This window comes from Anomaloglossus baeobatrachus, chromosome 12, assembly GCF_048569485.1.
Source record: "Anomaloglossus baeobatrachus isolate aAnoBae1 chromosome 12, aAnoBae1.hap1, whole genome shotgun sequence".
Lineage (NCBI taxonomy): Eukaryota > Metazoa > Chordata > Amphibia > Anura > Aromobatidae > Anomaloglossus > Anomaloglossus baeobatrachus.
In genome coordinates, this window is record NC_134364.1 from 39,996,615 (window position 1) to 40,016,688 (window position 20,074).

At 39.9% G+C, this 20,074-nt stretch overlaps 1 protein-coding gene across 2 annotated transcripts in view; it reads left to right on the top strand.

Moving 5' to 3' along the window:
* Positions 1 to 20,074, top strand: part of RGS6 (regulator of G protein signaling 6) — a 538,337-nt gene that overhangs the window by 509,353 nt on the left and 8,910 nt on the right. Inside the window, exons 16-17 of one of the 2 annotated variants that reach the window (XM_075331066.1) lie at positions 331 to 420; positions 12,729 to 12,782. In XM_075331066.1, coding sequence (XP_075187181.1) covers positions 331 to 420; positions 12,729 to 12,782 — 144 coding nt within the window. The remainder of the gene's footprint in view (positions 1 to 330; positions 421 to 12,728; positions 12,783 to 20,074) is intronic. The other variant, XM_075331067.1, reaches the window with a different exon arrangement.

Genomic DNA, 20,074 nt, shown 5'->3' on the forward strand with positions numbered 1-20,074 from the left:
CCAATAATCACAGTAGACCTCAACTCTCTTTCCTAGTCTCAGCTGTGTGCTAATTCCCTAAATTAAAGCATCCAGCTCCATGCCTTCAGTATTTGGAGAAAGTACCCATACATTTGGCACTGCACGAAACATGGTCTCCAGGGCCATTTTTTTTCTAGCCATAGTGATGACTTTCTTTTACACAGCCCTTAGTTACAGTCAGTTAATCAGTTTGACCATACGAATGAAAGGGGTGGCATATTTTGCTGTGTACGATGTAGAGGCGTAATTATCCATAAACTGTGTGGCCTTTTGTGTGGATTTAACCTATACATTGGTTTTGTGTTGCAGGAACACATCTACAAACTCATGAAGAGCGATAGTTATGCACGGTTCTTGCGTTCCAATGCCTACCAGGATTTACTGATGATGAAAAAGAAGGTAGAGTTTGGGGTGAACATGCTTGCATCCACTGCACATTACTGATTCTGGCCTGCTGCTTGCTACTAGTGTGGAAATGAGAACCGTGTTTCCTTGTCTGTACTCATCTTCTTTGCACGAGGACTAAATGTCATCTCCTTCCCAGCTACTTAACATGTTATAGTTAAATGCCTTATTGCTTAAGCTGCGTATCGAGTCAATTCAGTTTACAACAATTTGAGAAGTTTAACCAAGGTTTAGCTCCAGTTTGTGCGGATATCACTTTAGCAAACGTTCATTTTGCCATTCGCCATCATAGACTATTGAAGAAATGTGCTTTAAACACAAAGAGTCAAAACTATTAGGTTTAAACTTTAAGGGAAAATGGAGAACAAAACATTCCTCCTTTTTCTGCTATTTTGTAATTTGAGGGCAATCTAATCACCGAAGGGAGCCTGCTGTATAGCTCTGTTAGTACAGATCCTGCCCGTCTAACTGCCGCTCTATAGCTCGGTTAGTGCAGTCCCTGCCTTTATAACTGCCCTATGCACAGCAGTATCCTCCTGACCATCCATATTAACCAGAGAAATCTTATTTCTGGATTCTTATGAGGTGGATTAAGTACTATGTTATCCAACATACAGCAGAAAGACAGGGAGAATGACTCTTACATCATCAAAAAAGTCATTGGTAACTGAAAATAAGAATCATTTTATAGTACTTTAATACTGTAGAGAGATTACAGCTTCAGGAAAACGATCTTGCGCCTGAGAGTGTATCCTTGCGTCCTGTGTCTGCTTAATGGGGTTGTCCAACCATTGATTTTAAAGAAGTTAGCACTCAGAATTCAGCTATATATATATATATATATATATATATATATATATATATATATATATATATATATATATATCTGCATTCTGAGTGCTAACTTCTTTAAAATCAATGGTTGGACAATATATATATATATTGAATGAATTCGTTCAGATGACTGTATATTCTCCCTCTGAGAAAAACGATCTGATTATGCTAATCAGACTCCTATCAGAGTTTAATCAAAGTGGGATCCATTTTTCTCGGATGTGGAGAAAAAGTAAAGCAAAAGTTTCTCCACCTACTCCATTCTGCCGGTCCATGAAAATCGGAGCGCACTCAAATGTCAGCAGCGTGCAGTCCGATTTATTTCCACGGACATTTAGACTTGAATGGCCAAGTACCATCCGATTCTTAAAGGCAAATAGGGACTTCTAGAGGTCCTAGGAAAAATCAGAGACGTGCAATGCCTTCTTGAATAACATTGGTCCGAGTGCAATCCAATTTTTTTTTCTTTTTGTCAGATAGCACTTGAACCGAAAATACTGTCGTCTGCACGAGCTCTCATGTTCACTTTACCAATACCCCCCTCATCCCACTTCAATGCCTCTTGGGTCCTGTTGCAGTCAGGACAGATATGTGACTGATGAAGACATATATCACCTGTAACAGTGTATTAGTCACCACTGCAGCCACACATTGGGCAGGACTAAACAGGAAGCAAAGAGTGACAGGAGTGACAGGAGACTGAGGTATCATTGGAACGGAAATTGCATTGGATAATTAAAATGTTTATTGCTTTCTTTTATTATTTTTCAGCATTTTAGGAGTTTTTTTTTAATGTCCAGTTGCAGAACACTAAAGGAGTTGTCCAGCCACGGATGTTTAAAACAAAAAAACACAGATAAAAGGAGTCTCAGACAACTGTGAAATAATGAAATAGGTACTCACCTTACCAATCCCCGCTCTCACATCTTAATGTGTCCACAGTTCCCTGCTGGTCTCTATGCTTTCTGTTCTGTCATGACAGTTGTGACGGGCTGTATCGGTGATGTGTTTGTCATCACTGCAGCTAGCAGTGATGGATGTACACATCCATCTGGACCAAGTACAGAAACTGGTAGGGGACCAGGGCAACATTGAAAATTAAATTGCAAGTGATTGGTAAGATGATTATTACTTTTTAAAATCATTTTACAATATTCTGAGAGTATATTTTATTTTTTTATTCATCACTGACTGGACAACTTCTTTAGAAGATTTCATACTAAGAGAAAGAATGAACAACCTTTCTCTGCTCACCCTGTATATGTATCTATATAATAATATATAATATAATATTTAATCATTTATATAGCGCTGTTAATTCCACAGCGCTTTACATACATTGGCAACACTGTCCCCATTGGGGCTCACAATCTAGGTTCCCTACGAGTATGTTTTTGGAGTGTGGGAGGAAACCGGAGTACCCAGAGGAAACCCACGCAAACATGGGGAGAACATACAAACTCCTTGCAGATGGTATCCTTGATGGGATTTGAACCCAGGACCCCAGCGCTGCAAGACTGCAGTGCTAACCACTGAGCCACCGTGCCACCCTACCTATTAGGTCATTGAACAAGGTTCCTCGGGAGGTGCACAGATTGAGGCCTCTTTCACACGTACGTGCCTCCGGTACGTGTTTGGCAGTTTTCTCACGTACCAGAGACACGTACACACGTAGACCTATGTATTCCTATGGTTTTGGACACACGTAAGTATTTGCGCACGGAACGTGTGTCCGTTCCGTACATACGTGTGTCTGTGTGTTTCTCACACCGACATGTGCGTTTTCTCTCCGGCATCACGGGTGTCACACGGAACGCAAACGTGTCACACGTAATGCAAACGGATGTGTTCCGTGTGACACGCACCGGAGAAAAGACATGTGTCTATGAGAAAAAAAACCCAAAACTTTACTCACCTTCTCCAGCCCTGCTGTCTCTGCCGCTGCTGTCACTTGCTGCCGACCGCCGCTCATTATGCTCATTGAATATTCACTTCACTGCGGCCGGAAGCAACAGCAGCAGCGGGGAGTCGGCAGGACCTGAGACCGAAGATCAGCACCACGGACAGCGACGCCAGGGACAGGTGAGCAGAAAGTTCCCGTTCTCCGTGTGTTATCACAGATAACACACGGAGAACACACGTAGCCCAAAAACACGGCTCACGAGGGCAAAACGCACCTCTGACACGTCCGTGAAAAACGTGCGTGGTTTTTCACAAACGTGTAAAAGAGGCCTAAAACTGTGTGCTGGTAACCAGTGAAGAATCCATATATGAAAAGGTTGTCCAGTAGCACGTCCAGGAGAAAAAAATAGTGTTAAAACAACAAATTTCTTCAATCAATTTTAAAAATGATAGAAAAAGTATATGCCAGGTAGCTTACACGTCTCAAACAGGTTCTTATTCATAGCAACCAATAAGGTAATACGAATAAGAACAACCTTTATGTTTGAAACGTGTAAGCCTCCTGGGATATCCTTTTTATACCATGTTTTTAAAGATGATTTAATAGATTTTTTGTTTTTACACTAATTTTTCTTCTTGGATGAGCTGCTGAACGACTACCTTTTTATATATCGACCGAGTACGAACAGGGACCATTGCCTGAAGCTTTGGATACACAAGTTATTTAGCAGCTGGTAAAAACCCACTCACAATTTTTTTTATTTCTCTCCCTTATCTAATGCAAGACCAGGAAAACAAGTCTTGCAATTACCTAAGAATTTAGCACAATAACCGAAGCAATTTTATTTATAATTATGTCTGATTAAATGATACATTTAATTGTTAATGAATTACATGAAGATATAGTATTCTCTATACTGATACAGACAGCTCACCCTATATTGATGATCTAGTAAAACCAATTAAGCAATGTCATTAAGAGGGATTTTCATGGTGACAGGTACCCTTTAAGAAAATAAAAAGAAGAAATAAATTATATATTGTTAATTTTATATTATTATATTATTATATATAGTTAAATTGTATATAATTCTAAGAGCCTTAAAACTAGAGCTTCACTTTATTTAAATTCTTGTTACGTAAGCTGGGGTCACACCTGTATTTGCTAATTTTGAAGTTAACGGCCATGTCGAAGCCAAAAAATTAGCAATATTTAATAGACCCCATTGACTACAATGGGGTTTATAGGCTTTCTGTCATGGCCTCCATCATTTTTCTGGACATCAAAGAACAGTGTGCTACATTGTTTCACCCAGTATTTTTAAAAATATTTTTCTATAAAAGCTATGTATGAAAACACTTGATGAAGCAGCTTTACCAGAAGGGTTTGTGGTATACTTAGTGCAGAGTTTAAGGAGGAGATGACTGACTTTTCTCTTTCTTTTTTTTCCCTTTAGTATAACACAGTATATCATTTTGTTTTCTGGTTTAAACACATTTTCGAACTTTTTTTTTATACAAAACAATTATTTTTTTTTACTGTTTACATCTTTATTTTTTCGTCGTTGCGAAACCTTGCGCTTTGCAAAGCGACCGCATATTCCTGCATTATTTTATAATGTTGCAGCAGCATACAGCAATTTTTGACAATGTCATGTGTCACAGCCAAATGAGCTGTGAAGCCCCAGCCTAAGATTCTAGCCCTTTTATGTGGCTTTTTATGTATAATCTTTCTTTATTGAGTAGAAGAGAAAAATAAAGAAACATAGAAAAAACGTACATACAATCAAGGTTATAGAAGGATTATTGCAAATGATACCACATTTTGAATAACATTACTATATTATAATTCCATTTATGTCTTAGAATTCTTCACTGTTACCAATCATACGTTCCTCCCTTTCCATCCCACAAGCTCCAGACTATTGTCTATTTTTTGGTATCCCACCTTCCGGTATAACCTTGAACCTTAGCCTATCCCAATTCGTTATATTTTTATCAGTAAAATTAATAAATAATAAAAACCTTCAGAAGTGACCACATAAGAGATATAGGTAGACAAGAATGGAGTAGAAAGAGAGCTGAGAGACAAAGAGAAAGAAGGAGGTATCTTTTCGGGGCTGGGGGGGCGGGGGCCACACGCGAGTCCTATCGTTGCCTTTCTTCTAACTCTGCTCATACAGCACCTGCTGAGCCTCAAAATACCGTATGGTACTCGTCTGAACTCTTAAATGTTATCCATGGCGTCCAAATTCTCAGATATCTTTCAGTATGTCCCTCTGCCTCTGCCATTAATTCCTCCATATGATGAATGTGTTCAAATTCCTGTGCCCATTCCCTTAATGACGGGACCTCCTGTGTTCTCCAATGTCTTGGAATCACTGCTCTTGCTGCCGCTAGACAGAACCGCAGTAAATCCCCCTTTTGGGCTTTAATTGAGCCGGGAAGCATTGACAACAAGGCTATTTGTGGGGTCCGTACTGTTCCCTTTCCTGTTATTTTTGTATATGTTTGGAATATTGCCTCCCAAAAAGGCTTTAATTTATCACAGTCCCACCATATATGTATCATTGTACCCTTTAGTGTTCCACATCGCCAGCACATCTCGGAGACAGAAGGAAAGATTCTGTGTAGCCTCACCGGATACTGATACCATCTTGTTAGGATCTTATAATTTTTCTCCTTGGTGTATCCTGCAATCGACATTTTATGTGTAAATATATAAGCTTTCTGCTTTTCTGCATCTGTGAATGTCGTTTCCATTTCTTCTTCCCACTTGGTCATGTATAAGGGATCCGAGCCCGCAGAGGGATCTGCCTGTCCAATCATCTTATATATAAGTGACATCAAATGAGTGGGTATAGTGTCCTGCATAAATAATTTTTCAAAAGGTAGGGCCAAGCCCTCTGATATTCCGTCCATTCCTCGTGTCTTAGAATTCACGAATGAATCGAGTTGTCTATATTCTATCCAGGATAATTTCTGGGGAGGATCCATATTTTGCATATCCTCAAAGGATCTCAATTTAGACCCCCTAAGGGCATGATATATCCTACCATCTTGTTGTGCTCCCCATCTTAGAAATTTAGTCCGACCGACTCCCGGAGGAAATTCTGGATTGGATATGATAGGAGCAAGGAGAAAAGGGCAGCCCACCATTCCGCCTTTCTGTTTAACCTTGTCCCAGGTCCTCAGTGTAGCCTTAATAAAGAGACTCGCCGCATCTGATCTCACCCCCTCCCTTGACCCCACCCATGGTAGATACCTCAGTGGAATTGATGAGCTTTCCTGTTCAAGTTTGACCCATTTCTTATTCTGGTCGTTAAAATGCCAGTCAAACATTCGGACCATCAGTGCCGCCCCATGATATCTGCGCACATCTGGTAGTCCTGCGCCCCCTACAGTGATATGTCTAGTGAGTGTGTGGTATTTTATTCTAGCCCTGGAGTGGCCCCATACAAACTGAGATAGAGCAGACCTAAGTGTCCGAAAAAACCCGGTAGGGGGAAGAAGCGGGACTGCCTGAAATATATATAAAAACCGTGGGAGGATATCCATTTTGAATGTGTTTATACGGCCAAACCAGGACAAGGGTTTTTTATTATATGACCTAAGCTCTTTAATTGTTCGTGTCAATAGCGATAAATAGTTCTTGGAATACAGTAATTCCAAATCTGCCGGTATATTGATACCTAGATATTTCAAAGTCTGGGATTGCCATTTAAATGGGAAGTTACTTTGGGCTAATGATACTTCATGGGGCTGCAGTGTGATATTTAAAGCTTCTGTTTTTGAGCCGTTAACTTTGAAATTACTTAAATCCCCAAACCTCTCGAACTCCGCTATCAAGGAGGGGAAAGATATATGTGGCTGAGACACGTATATCAACAAGTCGTCCGCATATAATGCCGTCTTGTATGTTTTCCCCCCTATATCTATACCGTGCACATTGGGATTTCTCCTAATTGCGTTGGCAAGATGCTCCATTGTAATAACATATGATAGCGGAGAAAGAGGGCACCCCTGCCTTGTTCCATTTCTGATTTGTATAGGCTGTGATAAAAAACCATTTGCCTTTATCCTTGCCGATGGACAAGTATAAAGTGCCAATACTTTATTCAAAAAGCCAGGCCCTATCCCTATTTGTATTAAAGCCGCCCTCAAAAAATCCCACTGTACGCGATCAAACGCTTTTTCTGCGTCTACTGATAATATTCCCAGGGGTTGATTCGTGCTTTTGGCGTGCGCTATGAGCAGCAAAGTTTTGTTGACGTTATCTCGTGCCTCCCTACTTATGTGGCCTTTTAAAGCTATTTTTTATATTTTAATAACAGTGTAATACGGTAATATTGTCTTTTGTTGTTTTTTTTTTTGTAAAATATTTTTCCATTTTTCCCATTCATTTAGGTATATTTTATAGCTGCTTGTTAAAAATTACTAATGGATAAATTAATTGTATTAAATAAAGCTTAGTAAAAATGTATATAATAATAATAATAATTAATTAAAAAAAATAAAGATGATGGTGATTATTATTATTATTATTATTATTATTATTATTATTATTATTATTATTATATACCTTTTTACTAAGCTTTAGTTAACACAATGCATTTATTAATTAGTAATTTTTGAACTATTAACAAATAGCATGTTTAGATACAAAGAAAAGTTAAAAGTAGTTTTTTATTTTTAGTTTAAATATGATCATTGATTTTTTACCAAAGTTTTTGTTTCACTGGACAGGTTGTTTTCAGACTGATCATAGTATGCAGCGCCACTTCTTAAATGTTGTCATACCAGTAAGGTGGTGGATGCCACTATATTTCTCAATTTATCAGCACAGTACCCTTTTTTGTTGGGTAAAGTGTTCCTTGATGGGGTTATAAACATCAAAGGGTTAAAATTGGCATGTCAGCTGTCTACCAAAATTAAAATGCTTGAGTGGACTTAAAGTAACAATGGTTGCCTATTTATCTGGTAGTGGTTATCATTCCCATAAAGTAGGATTCTGCAGCATTTCAGAGACAAACATAGTTGAAAACTGGATCGGGGATGAAGTGATTAAAGGTTTGTCCCTGCCAGCTTCTCCCAACTAGAATAACCAGCTTCTCCCTACGCACATGTATGGATAGACCTTCTATCCAATGAACGGGAGAAGCCGGCCTTTTGGTGTTAGTCACCCACTCTCAGGCCCTAATTTCAGCTATGTTTTTCTTTTTATGTTACATACATGTTTGTAACGAGGGAGCCAGTCCCTGATGATTCATGCTATCGTTAATTTAGGTCTCATGAGTCCATGTGACAGGATCTCTTTAATAAAAGTGGTTGTCTATTTTAGTCATCAAGTTTAAATGAAAATGAAGTTAGGAATATACAGATCAGTAGTCCCCAACCTTTTTCTCCTTACGGCTGGAGTCACACTTGCGTTTGACTTGTGCGAGGATCGCATTATATTGCATTGTATTGCATTGCATCACATCGTCTGGATTTGCCGGCAGCTCTCCTCACAGGAGCATGTCAGCTTCATGTATTTCTATGCAGCTGACATAGGAGAGACACCAGCCGGTCCGGGCAGTGCAATGCAATCCTCTTGAGAGTCACACGTAAGTGTGACTCAGGCCTACGGGCAACATTGAACTCTGAGAGATGGTCGCAAACCACCGGCAGAGGGCTCCCTGAGTAGTGACATCCGACCCTACCCCTTCCCCCTCCCATATGTGATGCCCATAGCCTGCTATTAATGGTATTTATGCAGTGTTCCTAAATCTAGTGTGCCACCTTGCCCTCATTCCTTATTCTCTCAGTCCCACACCCTATCTTATCCAGCGTTAAGCAACCCTCCTACTGGCAGTATCACCCTATCTCCAACTTAAAATATTACCCTATTACCTTCACACCCAGTATATGTGCATCCACAGCTGCTCTTCTGTACAGGGTTACCCACAGAAGTCACCAAATGTCCCATTAGGGCATATGGATGTCTTAAAGGGGTACTCTTACTCAGATCTCCCACTGTGAGTCAGATTAGAAAGTCTCTAAGATTCCTACAAGAAAGGATCAGAGGAGTTGACAAAATCAGGGTTATAGTGCCTTAGCTATATGACTTCAAGGCCTTGCCCTCCTTCAGTACACTTGTATGCCACTTCCATACAGTATGATCTTTTGAAATGTTCCTGTAACATTCAAGAATACTATTGTAATGGCACTTGGAATTACAAATGAGAAAGAGGAGTACGCTTTTCTTCAGGATGATACAGAAATGTAGCACTTTATGGATAGCTTTACAGAATATTGGAACAACACTTCTTCCATGCATTTTTTTAAGCCAAAGCTAAGAATTCAAAAGGAATGGGAAATTTTAAGGATTTTTAATTTTCCTTCTTTCTGGATCTACTTGTGTTTTAGGCTCAAAAACTGCATGAAAACTGAAGTGTTTTTCACCCACATACCTATATTTGTAATGGATTAAAGTAGAAAGTCCAGTACAGAACAAATCTTTATAACAACCTCTTTAAGTTGAATTCCATCAAGCAATCATAAAAAAAATCTCTTGAAGTTGCAGCTTCAGACGTAAAAAAAAAAACCATACACAGACGCGTTTCAAGTTTGATGCCTCATATAATACCCTATGGATTAGTTTTATACTTACTACAGTGTGAGTGTTTACACTATGTGTCATATTCCTTATTCTCTAACTTTGTTCTATGGTCACACATTACTGCATTAATCTTAACTGCTTTCAGCAATCTCAGCACATATTAAACTACCGCTGGTCTATGTGCATGTTTGTCAGCTGCTTGGATGTCTCGTATTAATTGTATTAGCCTCCATTCATGACGTTTGGTAATCTTGTGGCTGCCTTCCTGTGGTCCTTTCTGACTCATACATAGTGACGGTGTGTGCACTTTATACATTCTAATGGACATGGCCTGGAGAATTTTGTAAGGAAAAAACAAAAAAACATTTTGTTATTGAAATATTACTGAGAAATATACCTATAAATTCAGAAAAACACAGACAACTTGAGTTTAACCAAACTAAAATCCTAACGCATTTACTTCATAGGGAACATGTATAAATAAATGGCCAAAAAGTCCCCAAAATTTAGCCAAAATCGCCAAAAATATAGTAGCGTTTTTAATTGATAGTGTTTACATTACAACAAAACTGTGTATAAATAATGTAATAAACCGTGCAAGCGTTCAATTAGTTTGAGTAGTTCTAAATAATTATATAATTAAATTATAGTTATAAATTCCTAAATGTAAAAGTAATAATAACTTAATAAGGTTAATATACAATTACCTTTTTTTTAGTTACTTTAGTTGCAGGTAAGTTTTTGGACCTGGATTACTTACGGCAAACCAGGGCTGCAGTTGTACATCGCCCAGGCCAAAAAACTAGTACTCTAGCAGGATACAGCTAAACCCCACTAAGTGGAGGCATCACAGATGCAGGAGGATTAAATCACACACACACTTCCAAAAATGGAGGGGGCGATTGCTGGATGATAAAACTGCACACTGATTGCTTGCATAGAGCGCTGTTCACACATGCAGATGCACAGTCACAAGCCCGCAGCCTATTAGGTGACGCCCATACTATTAGATCAGGCGGGCTGCCAAGCCATACTCAATTACTGATTTGCTCCTCCTGCACCTGTGATGCCTCCACTAGTGGGGGCTTAGCTGCATCCTGCTAGAGTACTAGTTTTTTTGCCTGGGCGATGTAAAACTGCAGCCCTTCTTTGCCGTAAGTGATGCTTAACTTTTGAAGGATATTTATTCCTTTTGTTGTTGCTATTTTTATGTTTTTGAACCTGCCTTTAAATGATGGAGTCTGTAATATGGGCCTATCCTTCATCCTTCAGCTTCATCAAAGCAATATATTAGCCTATAAAAGCAGTAGATATGTAAGATAACTTATAGTTGTCCTCAAATTAATATTCTTAAATTAATCATTTTCACCTAGAACACCTAATTATGGCAATGGCCACTATCCCAAGTAAATTTAATTTTGTCCCATTACATGTTAAGTAATTAAAGTGGTTATTTGGGACTTACGGTACATATTGACAACTTATCTATGTCTCACTGGTAGCCCCAGGATCAGCTTTTATCGCCAGTGCCAGTTGGTGGATATAAGCAAGGTACAGGGCAGAGCACAGCAGTCCCATACATTGTTTAGCGGCTGCTGCCCCATACTGCACCTTATCTACTGTTCAATTCAGCAATTTTATTAAATAGTATAAATTATAAATCTCCCATAAATTTGAATCTACAGCTAAATGCAAAGGAGCTGTAAAAACAAATGTATGGGACAAACAATGTATAGCCAGATCTTCTATCTGTCCAATATTTATATTGTGTAAATATTGAGGAGAAACAGAGGAATTACATAGTGTACATTAATGAGAAAAGATGCCCCAGAGTTCTTAATTTATGAGGCATGCTAACAGTTACTAAAACAGATATTAAAGAGGTTGTTCGGATTGGTATTCCCGATGCGATTTGCATAGTTGTGGTCATGTACTGACTAGATGCGTTTGGCTTCTCTCAATAGAATTGAAGTGGGAGAAGCTGGATGAGTCCCATTAGAACAGGACCGCAGGTGTTCAAATCACACCGAGAATAACGGAGACTAGTGATGGCATGCGCACGACACGCTATGACTATTTGGACAAAAAAATTTTAGTCACTCTATGTGGCTGCAGATTACCAAAGTCCGGACCACCCCTTAAAGGAATAGTCCACTACTAGGACAATCCCTTCTGATTCCACATGTTTCACCCAGGTAAAATAAAGACTATACTCACCTCCATTACAGGCGCCCTTACAGCAGTGTCCAGGATCACGGTGTCAGGGCTCACGTGGGGTTGTGACGTCACTCGAGCTTCGCTTCCAAGCAGTGCCAGCTTCCTTCTCCTTGCTTTTGGACCAAACAAGTTAACTAACAGAAAGTGAGCGCTGTGGCTGCAATCACTTCCTGTTGATTGTTCGTTTGGTCCGAAGGCGGGTAGAAAGAAGCTGGAACTGATTGGACACGGGGCTCAAGTGATGTCATAATCTTATGTGAGTCCTAACATCGCGATCCCGAACATTGCTGGAAGGGCGCCAGTACTGGAGGTGGAATCAGAAGGAGTTGTCCAAGTAGTGGACAACTAATTTAATTATATATGTTTTAAATGTATTAGTTTTACTTAAAATTAATTACTTAAAAACTTTTGCAAACTTTTTTTTTACATAAGTTAAACAGTAGGTAAAATCGTGATATTTAAATTGATTAAATAATGCAGGTATTTAATTTAAATAAGTAACCTAAATCTAAAGACAAATAAGATAATGTTATTTCAAAATATGTTTTATTAATGTAATCAAATAAAACCACATTATCTCATTGCTTTGCAAACAATTCTTAATGCTTCTATTGTTCAGATGCTATTTTTCTTTATTTTTGGCTTTTCTGACATTTGCTAGCATAGTAAGCGCTCACTGCTAAAGGTTGAAGCATTTTTTTTCTCCCTGTATTTTTTCTTTCCCAAATCCCTTTTTTGTTTTTTAAAGACTGAGAATGAGCAAGGTCGTAGAACCTCCCTAGAAAAGTTCACTCGCAGTGTGGTAAGTTCTGGTGCAGTGATCACTTTTCCTTTTTTTGTTTTTATTTTTTGCACACTTAAAAGCTGTGAATTATTGAGTGAAATTATATTGTTGCTTGTAGGTTTGTGATGTTAAATGTTATGTAATTTCACATATACTGCTTTTGTGTTGGAATGCTGTATGATGCTAATTCTGTTTGCTTACCGTATATAGGCCTGCATCTTTATGAAATTACAATAATTATCCAGCAGTTGGTCAAACCTTTTCATACACTTTATATAGTAAAATACTCAATATTCCAGTTAAATGTATCTGTCTATAAACCTAAAGAACCTACATCTATGACAAAATCAGGGTATATTTGTATGAATTTGGTACCGATACATATGTAGTTACTGTATTTATATTACTCATTTATATACATTTATACACTCATTTCTAGGCATTGCTTATAAATTATGTTTCAGAGCTATCTTGGTGAAACAGATTGATGTCACAGTATTGTGAGATTTGTATGAGAGATTCCTTTTGTTGCTCCCAATATAATTGTGATTCAAGAATATATTTGATGAAACCGTAATTAAGGTGAGAAAACATTTTTAAAATAGCACTTTGTACTGAAGCTGAAATAGTAATTCCAACCTACAAATGTTAACGGATGGAAGCTATTTTTTTTCTTATTAGAAATTCATGTTAAACTTTTCATAACCTGGACAAGACTTTTACTTGGACTAATAACATTCTATTTTTCTCTCACTTCTTAACCAGTGTTTGGTAAACTGCGAGGCATCCCTTTTGTTGTCACACACCTCATAGTGGCTGGGGTAGTAAATTTGTTGGAAGTGATCATGTGCTGACCACTAGTGATGGGCAAGCCCGAACTGTAAATTTCAAGGTCCGTACCGGACACATAGTGTCCGTGCACAGATCCCCAACACTGACTTCTCAAATATTTTTGTGGGAAGTTGTTAAGGATGCACAACTTAGCTGTTAAAATAAAATTGAGTCCAGGGACAGAAAACTGATTTGAAGGCCAATACTAAGATGGACGGCATCAAGACTTTTTTGAAGTGTATTTGTTAAGCATTTCAGAACCTTACTGGCTACTTTCTCAAGCTTCCTCTGAGTATTTACCTAGCTGTAGGCAACAGAATTTTTATCATGCAAAAATATCTGATCAGTTATGCTAAGCACACGGTATGATTAAAGTGTGATCCGATTTTCTTGGATGTGGAAAAGATAGAGATTATTTTCTATCTTCTCCATTCTATTAGTCTGTGAAAATTGGATCACACTCAGATGCTATCTGAGTTCGGTCATATTTTTTTGACAGACCCATTGTCCTGTATGGCTGTGTGCGATCCGATAACAGGATAGCACTCAGACATGTTGTCCCATAGAATAACATTGGTCTGAGTGCGATCCAATGTTTGTCGGATCGCATTTGGACCGAAAATATGATCATATGTATAAGCCCTAAAGCTGGGTTCAGATATGCATATGAAAAAAGTATGTGTTTCAGCCAGAAAAATTGATGATTTTCATCCATATTGTCTTATATGTGCTCTCTGAGTATACATTTTTAAATGTGTGAGACATCCATGTGCAATGATCAACTACAATTTCCTAGGTTAATATTAATGGAACTGTATCTGTAAAAATTGAATGCCTCACAGATGTTTTATATATTGGGATCCAATTTTTTTAAGCACTCAGAAACGTGAATCGAGTCTCATCTGAGACATAGGGGCCCTTTGTACACTACGATATCGCAAGCCGATGCTGCGATGCTGAGCGCGATAGTCCCCGTCGCAGCTGCGATACCATGGTGATAGCTGCCGTAGCGAACATTATCGCTACGGCAGCTTCACATGCACTCTCCTGCCCTGCGATGTCGCTCTGGCCGGCGACCCGCCTCCTTCCTAAGGGGGCGGGTCGTGTGGCGTCACAGCGACGTCCCACGGCAGGCGGCCAATAGAAGCGGAGGGGCGGAGCGGGACATAAACATTCCACCCACCTCTTTCCTTCCGCATTGCAGACGGGACGCAGGTAGGAGATGTTCCTCTCTCCTGCGACTTCATACACAGCGATGTGTGCTGCTGCAGGAACGAGGAATAACATTGTACTGTCGCAGCAGCCAAAATAATGAAAATGACCGACACTACACCGATCATACGATACCGACGCTTTTGCGCTCGGTAATCGTAGTTGAAACGATTTACACACTACGATGTCAAGAGCGACGCCGGAAGTGTGTCACTTTCGATTTGATTCGATTCGATTTGACCCCACCGATATCACACCTGCGATGTCGTAGTGTGCAAAGGGCCCCATAGACGAGACTTATGCATGCTGCAATCTTTTTGAACTGAACACTCAGTTGATGTGAAAACACTGTCATTTGAACAACCTTATTGAGTTACATTGGTCAGTGTGCTGCCCCATTTTTTACTCGAAGAACAACTGTCCATATTTTACGCTTGTGTGAACGAGCCCTAAGCATATCAAATACTTTTCAAACAGTCTATTTTGTACTGATTCTTTTTGGATGTTTCCTGTGACTTTCTGGTCAACTACCAGACTTGGGTAAATTAAATATCAGGTAACAATTCAAAAAATGCTAAATCTTAAGGAAAAGAGTCTTTAAATTTACCAAGTATGAAACACACCCAAGGAGCAGACATGGTAAAATGTATAAACATTTTTATTTTCAATAAATGCATAGGGTGTGACATAAATACATGATAGTCATAAAAAACCAGAGTATGGAAAGTGTAAGAGGGGAAGAAACCCCACGTGACCCAGGGAAGGATATCAAATCTCACCAGTGATCTGCACAAGAGCCTGGATATGCAATTAAGTGCCTAAATGCAAGTGCAAAAGTAGCTGGCTAGGAGATGGCAAAAATCTCAAAACCTCGTCACCGGAGGTTTTTCCTCCATCCGGCCTTCGCTTCCGATGCTGAACCACGGCGCAGCCCCTAGCATAACATCATGACGCGCTGCTTAATCGGCGATTAAGTGGCAATTCTGGTCCCTTTATAACCTCCATACCGAGCACTCATTTTTACCTGTCCCCCGACGAAGCACACCACGCGAAACATGTGTTGGGACGCCGGTCCCCACGTGTATACCTGGGTCCAAGTTCAGCGATCTGCCTGCTGGGTAAGCTGTCCTATCTTGTTAGGCTATGTTTTGAGATTTTTGCCATCTCCTAGCCAGTTACTTTTGCACTTGCATTTAGGCACTTAATTGCATATCCAGGCTCTTGTGCAGATCACTGGTGAGATTTGATATCCTTCCCTGGGTCACGTGGGGTTTCTTCCCCTCCTACACTTTCCATACTCTGGTTTTTTATGACTATCATGTATTTATGTCACACCCTATGCATTTATTGAAAATAAAAATGTTTATACATTTTACCATGTCTGCTCCTTGGGTGTGTTTCATACTTGGTAAATTTAAAGACTCTTTTCCTTAAGATTTAGTATTGGGTAAATGACTAGTAGCAAATTCTATATAGATACATGCTTTAAGAGACATAGTGTTCCCAGTAGAGATGTTCAGGTTCGACAGCGCCGGCCAAACTAAAAAAAAAGTCCGATTGGGGAGCCGACTTGAACCCGAATATGAGTCCAGATACTGAACGAAATAAAAGTTAATGGGGACCCAAACGTGTGTACTGTAAAATGGTGCTAGTAAGGGCTAGGGAGCTGCACAACAGGAGAATTATACATATCGAGTCTCCGTACGGAAGTCATACTGCTTCTAGTTCCACTCATTAACTCTCATGCATATGCACTGCTTCCTCCTCCCACCCTCTGTGACAGCATCTGTGATTGGGTGTAGTCAGTCTGCCAATATCTGTGATTGGTTATGGAGTGTAAAAATAAATAATTAAAAAGAAATGGCGAAGAGTCCCCTATATATTGATTCCCAGCACAGATAAAACAGACGACTACAGGCTGCAGCCCCCAGCTGTGTGCGTTTTCTTGGTTGTGTATCAAAATGCAAGGGACACCATGCGTCTTTTTTAAATTAGTTAAATAAATAATTTTAAAAACAGCATGCAGTTCCCCTCAATTTTGATATCTAGACAAGATAAAATAGACAGCTGGGCGTTGGTATTCTCAGGCTGGGGAGGCCCATGGTTATTGGGCACCACTCAGCCCACAGCCGCCCCAGAATTGTCGCATCCATTAGATGTGACAATTCTGCTGCTTTACAGGGCTCATCCCGACTGCTCTGGTGTGATGGCAATCAGGGTAATATAAGGGGTTAATGACAGCTATAATTTGGGAAAAAAACAAAAAACATTCACAGCTGCCATCAAGCCTGAGGTTAGTGATCGGGACGGGCATTTGAGACCCCCCCATTACTCAAATACCCCTCCCCATTACTAACCTCGAGTTTGATGGCAGCTGTGTTGTTTTTTTTATAGAAATCACAGCTTTCATTAACTTTTATATTACCCTGATTGCCATGGTATCAGGTGAGCTGGGTAAAGCGCCAGAATTAGCACATCGAATGGACCCGACAATTTCAGGGGCTTCTGTGGACTTCTATTTTTAGGCTGGGGGACCCAATAACCATGGGCCTCCCCAGCCTGAGATTTCCAGCCCCCAGCTGTCAGCTTTATCTTGTCTGGGTATCAAAATTGGGAGGGACTGCATGCTGTTTTTAAAATTATTTATTTAAATAATTAATTAAAAAAAGGTGCATGGGATCCCTCATATTTTGATACACAGCTGGGTGCTGCAGCCTATAGATATCTGGTTTATCTGCACTGGGTATCAATATACAGGGGGACCCTATACCATTTTTTTCCATTTATTTATTTATACTGGAGTTTGCCTGTAACAAATTACAGACGCTGTCACAGAGGGTGGGCAGGGGAAGCAGTGAATATGCATGAGAGCTAATGAGCAGACCCAGAAGTAGTGTGACAGTCACGTTGGAGACTCGTTAAGTATAATTCTCCTGTTTTAATCTGTATTTGGCTTCCTTTTAACTTTTTTTTTTTTTTTTATTATTATTATTCTTATCTGGGTGACCAAACCCAAACAGTAACTCAGAATTCCCTGAGAAGTCCACTCTCGGTGTCCATGCACGAACAGTAGGTGATTGGTACAGACCTCAAACTTTACAGTTCAGGTTTGCCCATCACTAGTTCCCAGCACACCATAAGGTTAGCATGACATTTAGAGATGGGTAAATTCGTAGAAATTCAGGTTGGGTTTGACTAGTCGAGACCAGACTTGAACCCAAATATCTGCCTGGATGCCGAACCCCATATAAGTCTATGGGGATCTGACCATTAAGATGCAAAATGGTGGTGAAAAGGGCTAGGTGGATTAGAGCAGGAGTGGTATACATACTAAGTCTCCCATGCGGCTGTAACACTACTTCCAATTCCGCTCATTAACCCTCATACTTATTCACTGCTTCCCCTGCCCACCATTAGTCCAGGCATATGTGATTGGTTGCAGCCAGCCCGCACCCCCACCCTGTATAACAGCATCTCTGATTGGTTGGAATGACACACGCTGTCCGCGTCCCTATTGTGTAAAAATAAATAAATAGCCATAGGGTCCCCCATATTGTGATACCAAGCGCAGAGAAAAGCACACTGCTATAGGTTGCAGGCCCCAGCCATGTGCTTATATTGTCTGCATATTATAGGGACCCTATGTGGCTTTTTTTATGCTGGGGAGGCCCATAGATATTAAATGCCCCCCAGCCTAAAAATTGCAGCCTGCAGCCGCCCAGAATTGTTGCATCCATTGGATGTGACAATTCTGCCACTTTACCCTGCTCATCTCGATTGCCCTGGTGCAGTGTCATTCGGGCTAAAAAAAAAGGCTAATGACAGCTCACAGCTGCCATTAAGTCCTAGATTAATAGCGGGAGGCATCTATGAGATCCCACCCTCATTACTAATCCTGTAAGTGAAAAGAAATAAACACAAAAAATGAAAAAAAATCCTTTATTTGAAATAAAATACAAAACCCCCTACCCTTTTTCTCCAATTTATTAACCCCAAACACCCAGTTCTGACGTAATCCACAAGAGGTCCCACGACGATCCCGGCTCTGCTACATAGTAAAGTCGCAGCACATGGGCACATTAGAAAATATAACCGCCCGCCGTGGCTACAGGCAGAGACTGACTGAGCTGCAACTGTGAACGGTGACATAACTCAGTTTATCTGTGGTCACAGCTGGAGGTTCCCACAGTACCCCTCTTGTGACCACAGGTAAACTGACCTCAGGTGATCTCATTGAACTCAGTGACCTCACCTCAGGTGAACTTATTTAGGTCAAAGACACCTGCATCTCCTGGTAAAAAAAACACTTTTTTTTGCCAATTGATGTAGATATTGTGCTGAAATTTATAAACCAAATTCCTGCACCAATACTGCAGGTCCCGGCAAAAAACGCATTAGAACGTGATGCAGTTTTGATACGATATTTTGGCAAAAAAAACGCATCCAAACGCGATGTGGTTTTGATGTGATATTGATGTGGGTTTTTTTCTAGGAGATGCAGATTTTGTGCAAGAATTTCTATAAATTTCAGCACCAAATCTGCATCTCTTGGCAAAAAATGCACAAAAACGGTTTTTATGCAGTTTTCTGTCAGGACATGCAAATTTGGTGCAGGAATCTGGTGCAGACATTTCAGCACCAAATTTGCATCTCCTGACAAAAAGTTACACCAAAACAGCATCAAAACCGTTTTTATGCATTGTTTTTGTCAATTAATGCAGATTTGGTGCTGAAATATATACAAATTCTTGCACAAATCTGCATCTCCTAGAGAAAAACGCATCAATATTGCATCAAAACCACATCGCTTTTAGATGCGTGTTTGCTTGCCAGAAGATGCAGACATGGTGCAGGAATTTGGTGTATAAATTTCAGCACCAAATCTGGATCTCATGGCAAAATATTGCATCAAAACTGCATCATATTTTGATGCGTTTTGTTGCCAGGATATGCAGTATGGGTGCAGGAAATTGGTGTATGAATTTCAGCACCATATCTGCATCTCTTGGCAAAAAAACGTGGTTTTCTGCTAGGAGATGTAGGCCTCATTGAACTGAATGAGTTCACCTGAGGTGAGGTCACTGAGTTCAATGAAGTCTGTTTACCTGCAGTCACAGGTAGATTACTGATGGAACCTCTAGCTGTGACCGCAGATAAATTGAGTGATGTCACCGCTCACAGCTATGGCTATGCCTGAAGCTATAGTGGGCAGTCACGTTTTCTAATGTGCCCGCGCTCTGTGACTTTAGTATGTATTAGAGCGATGA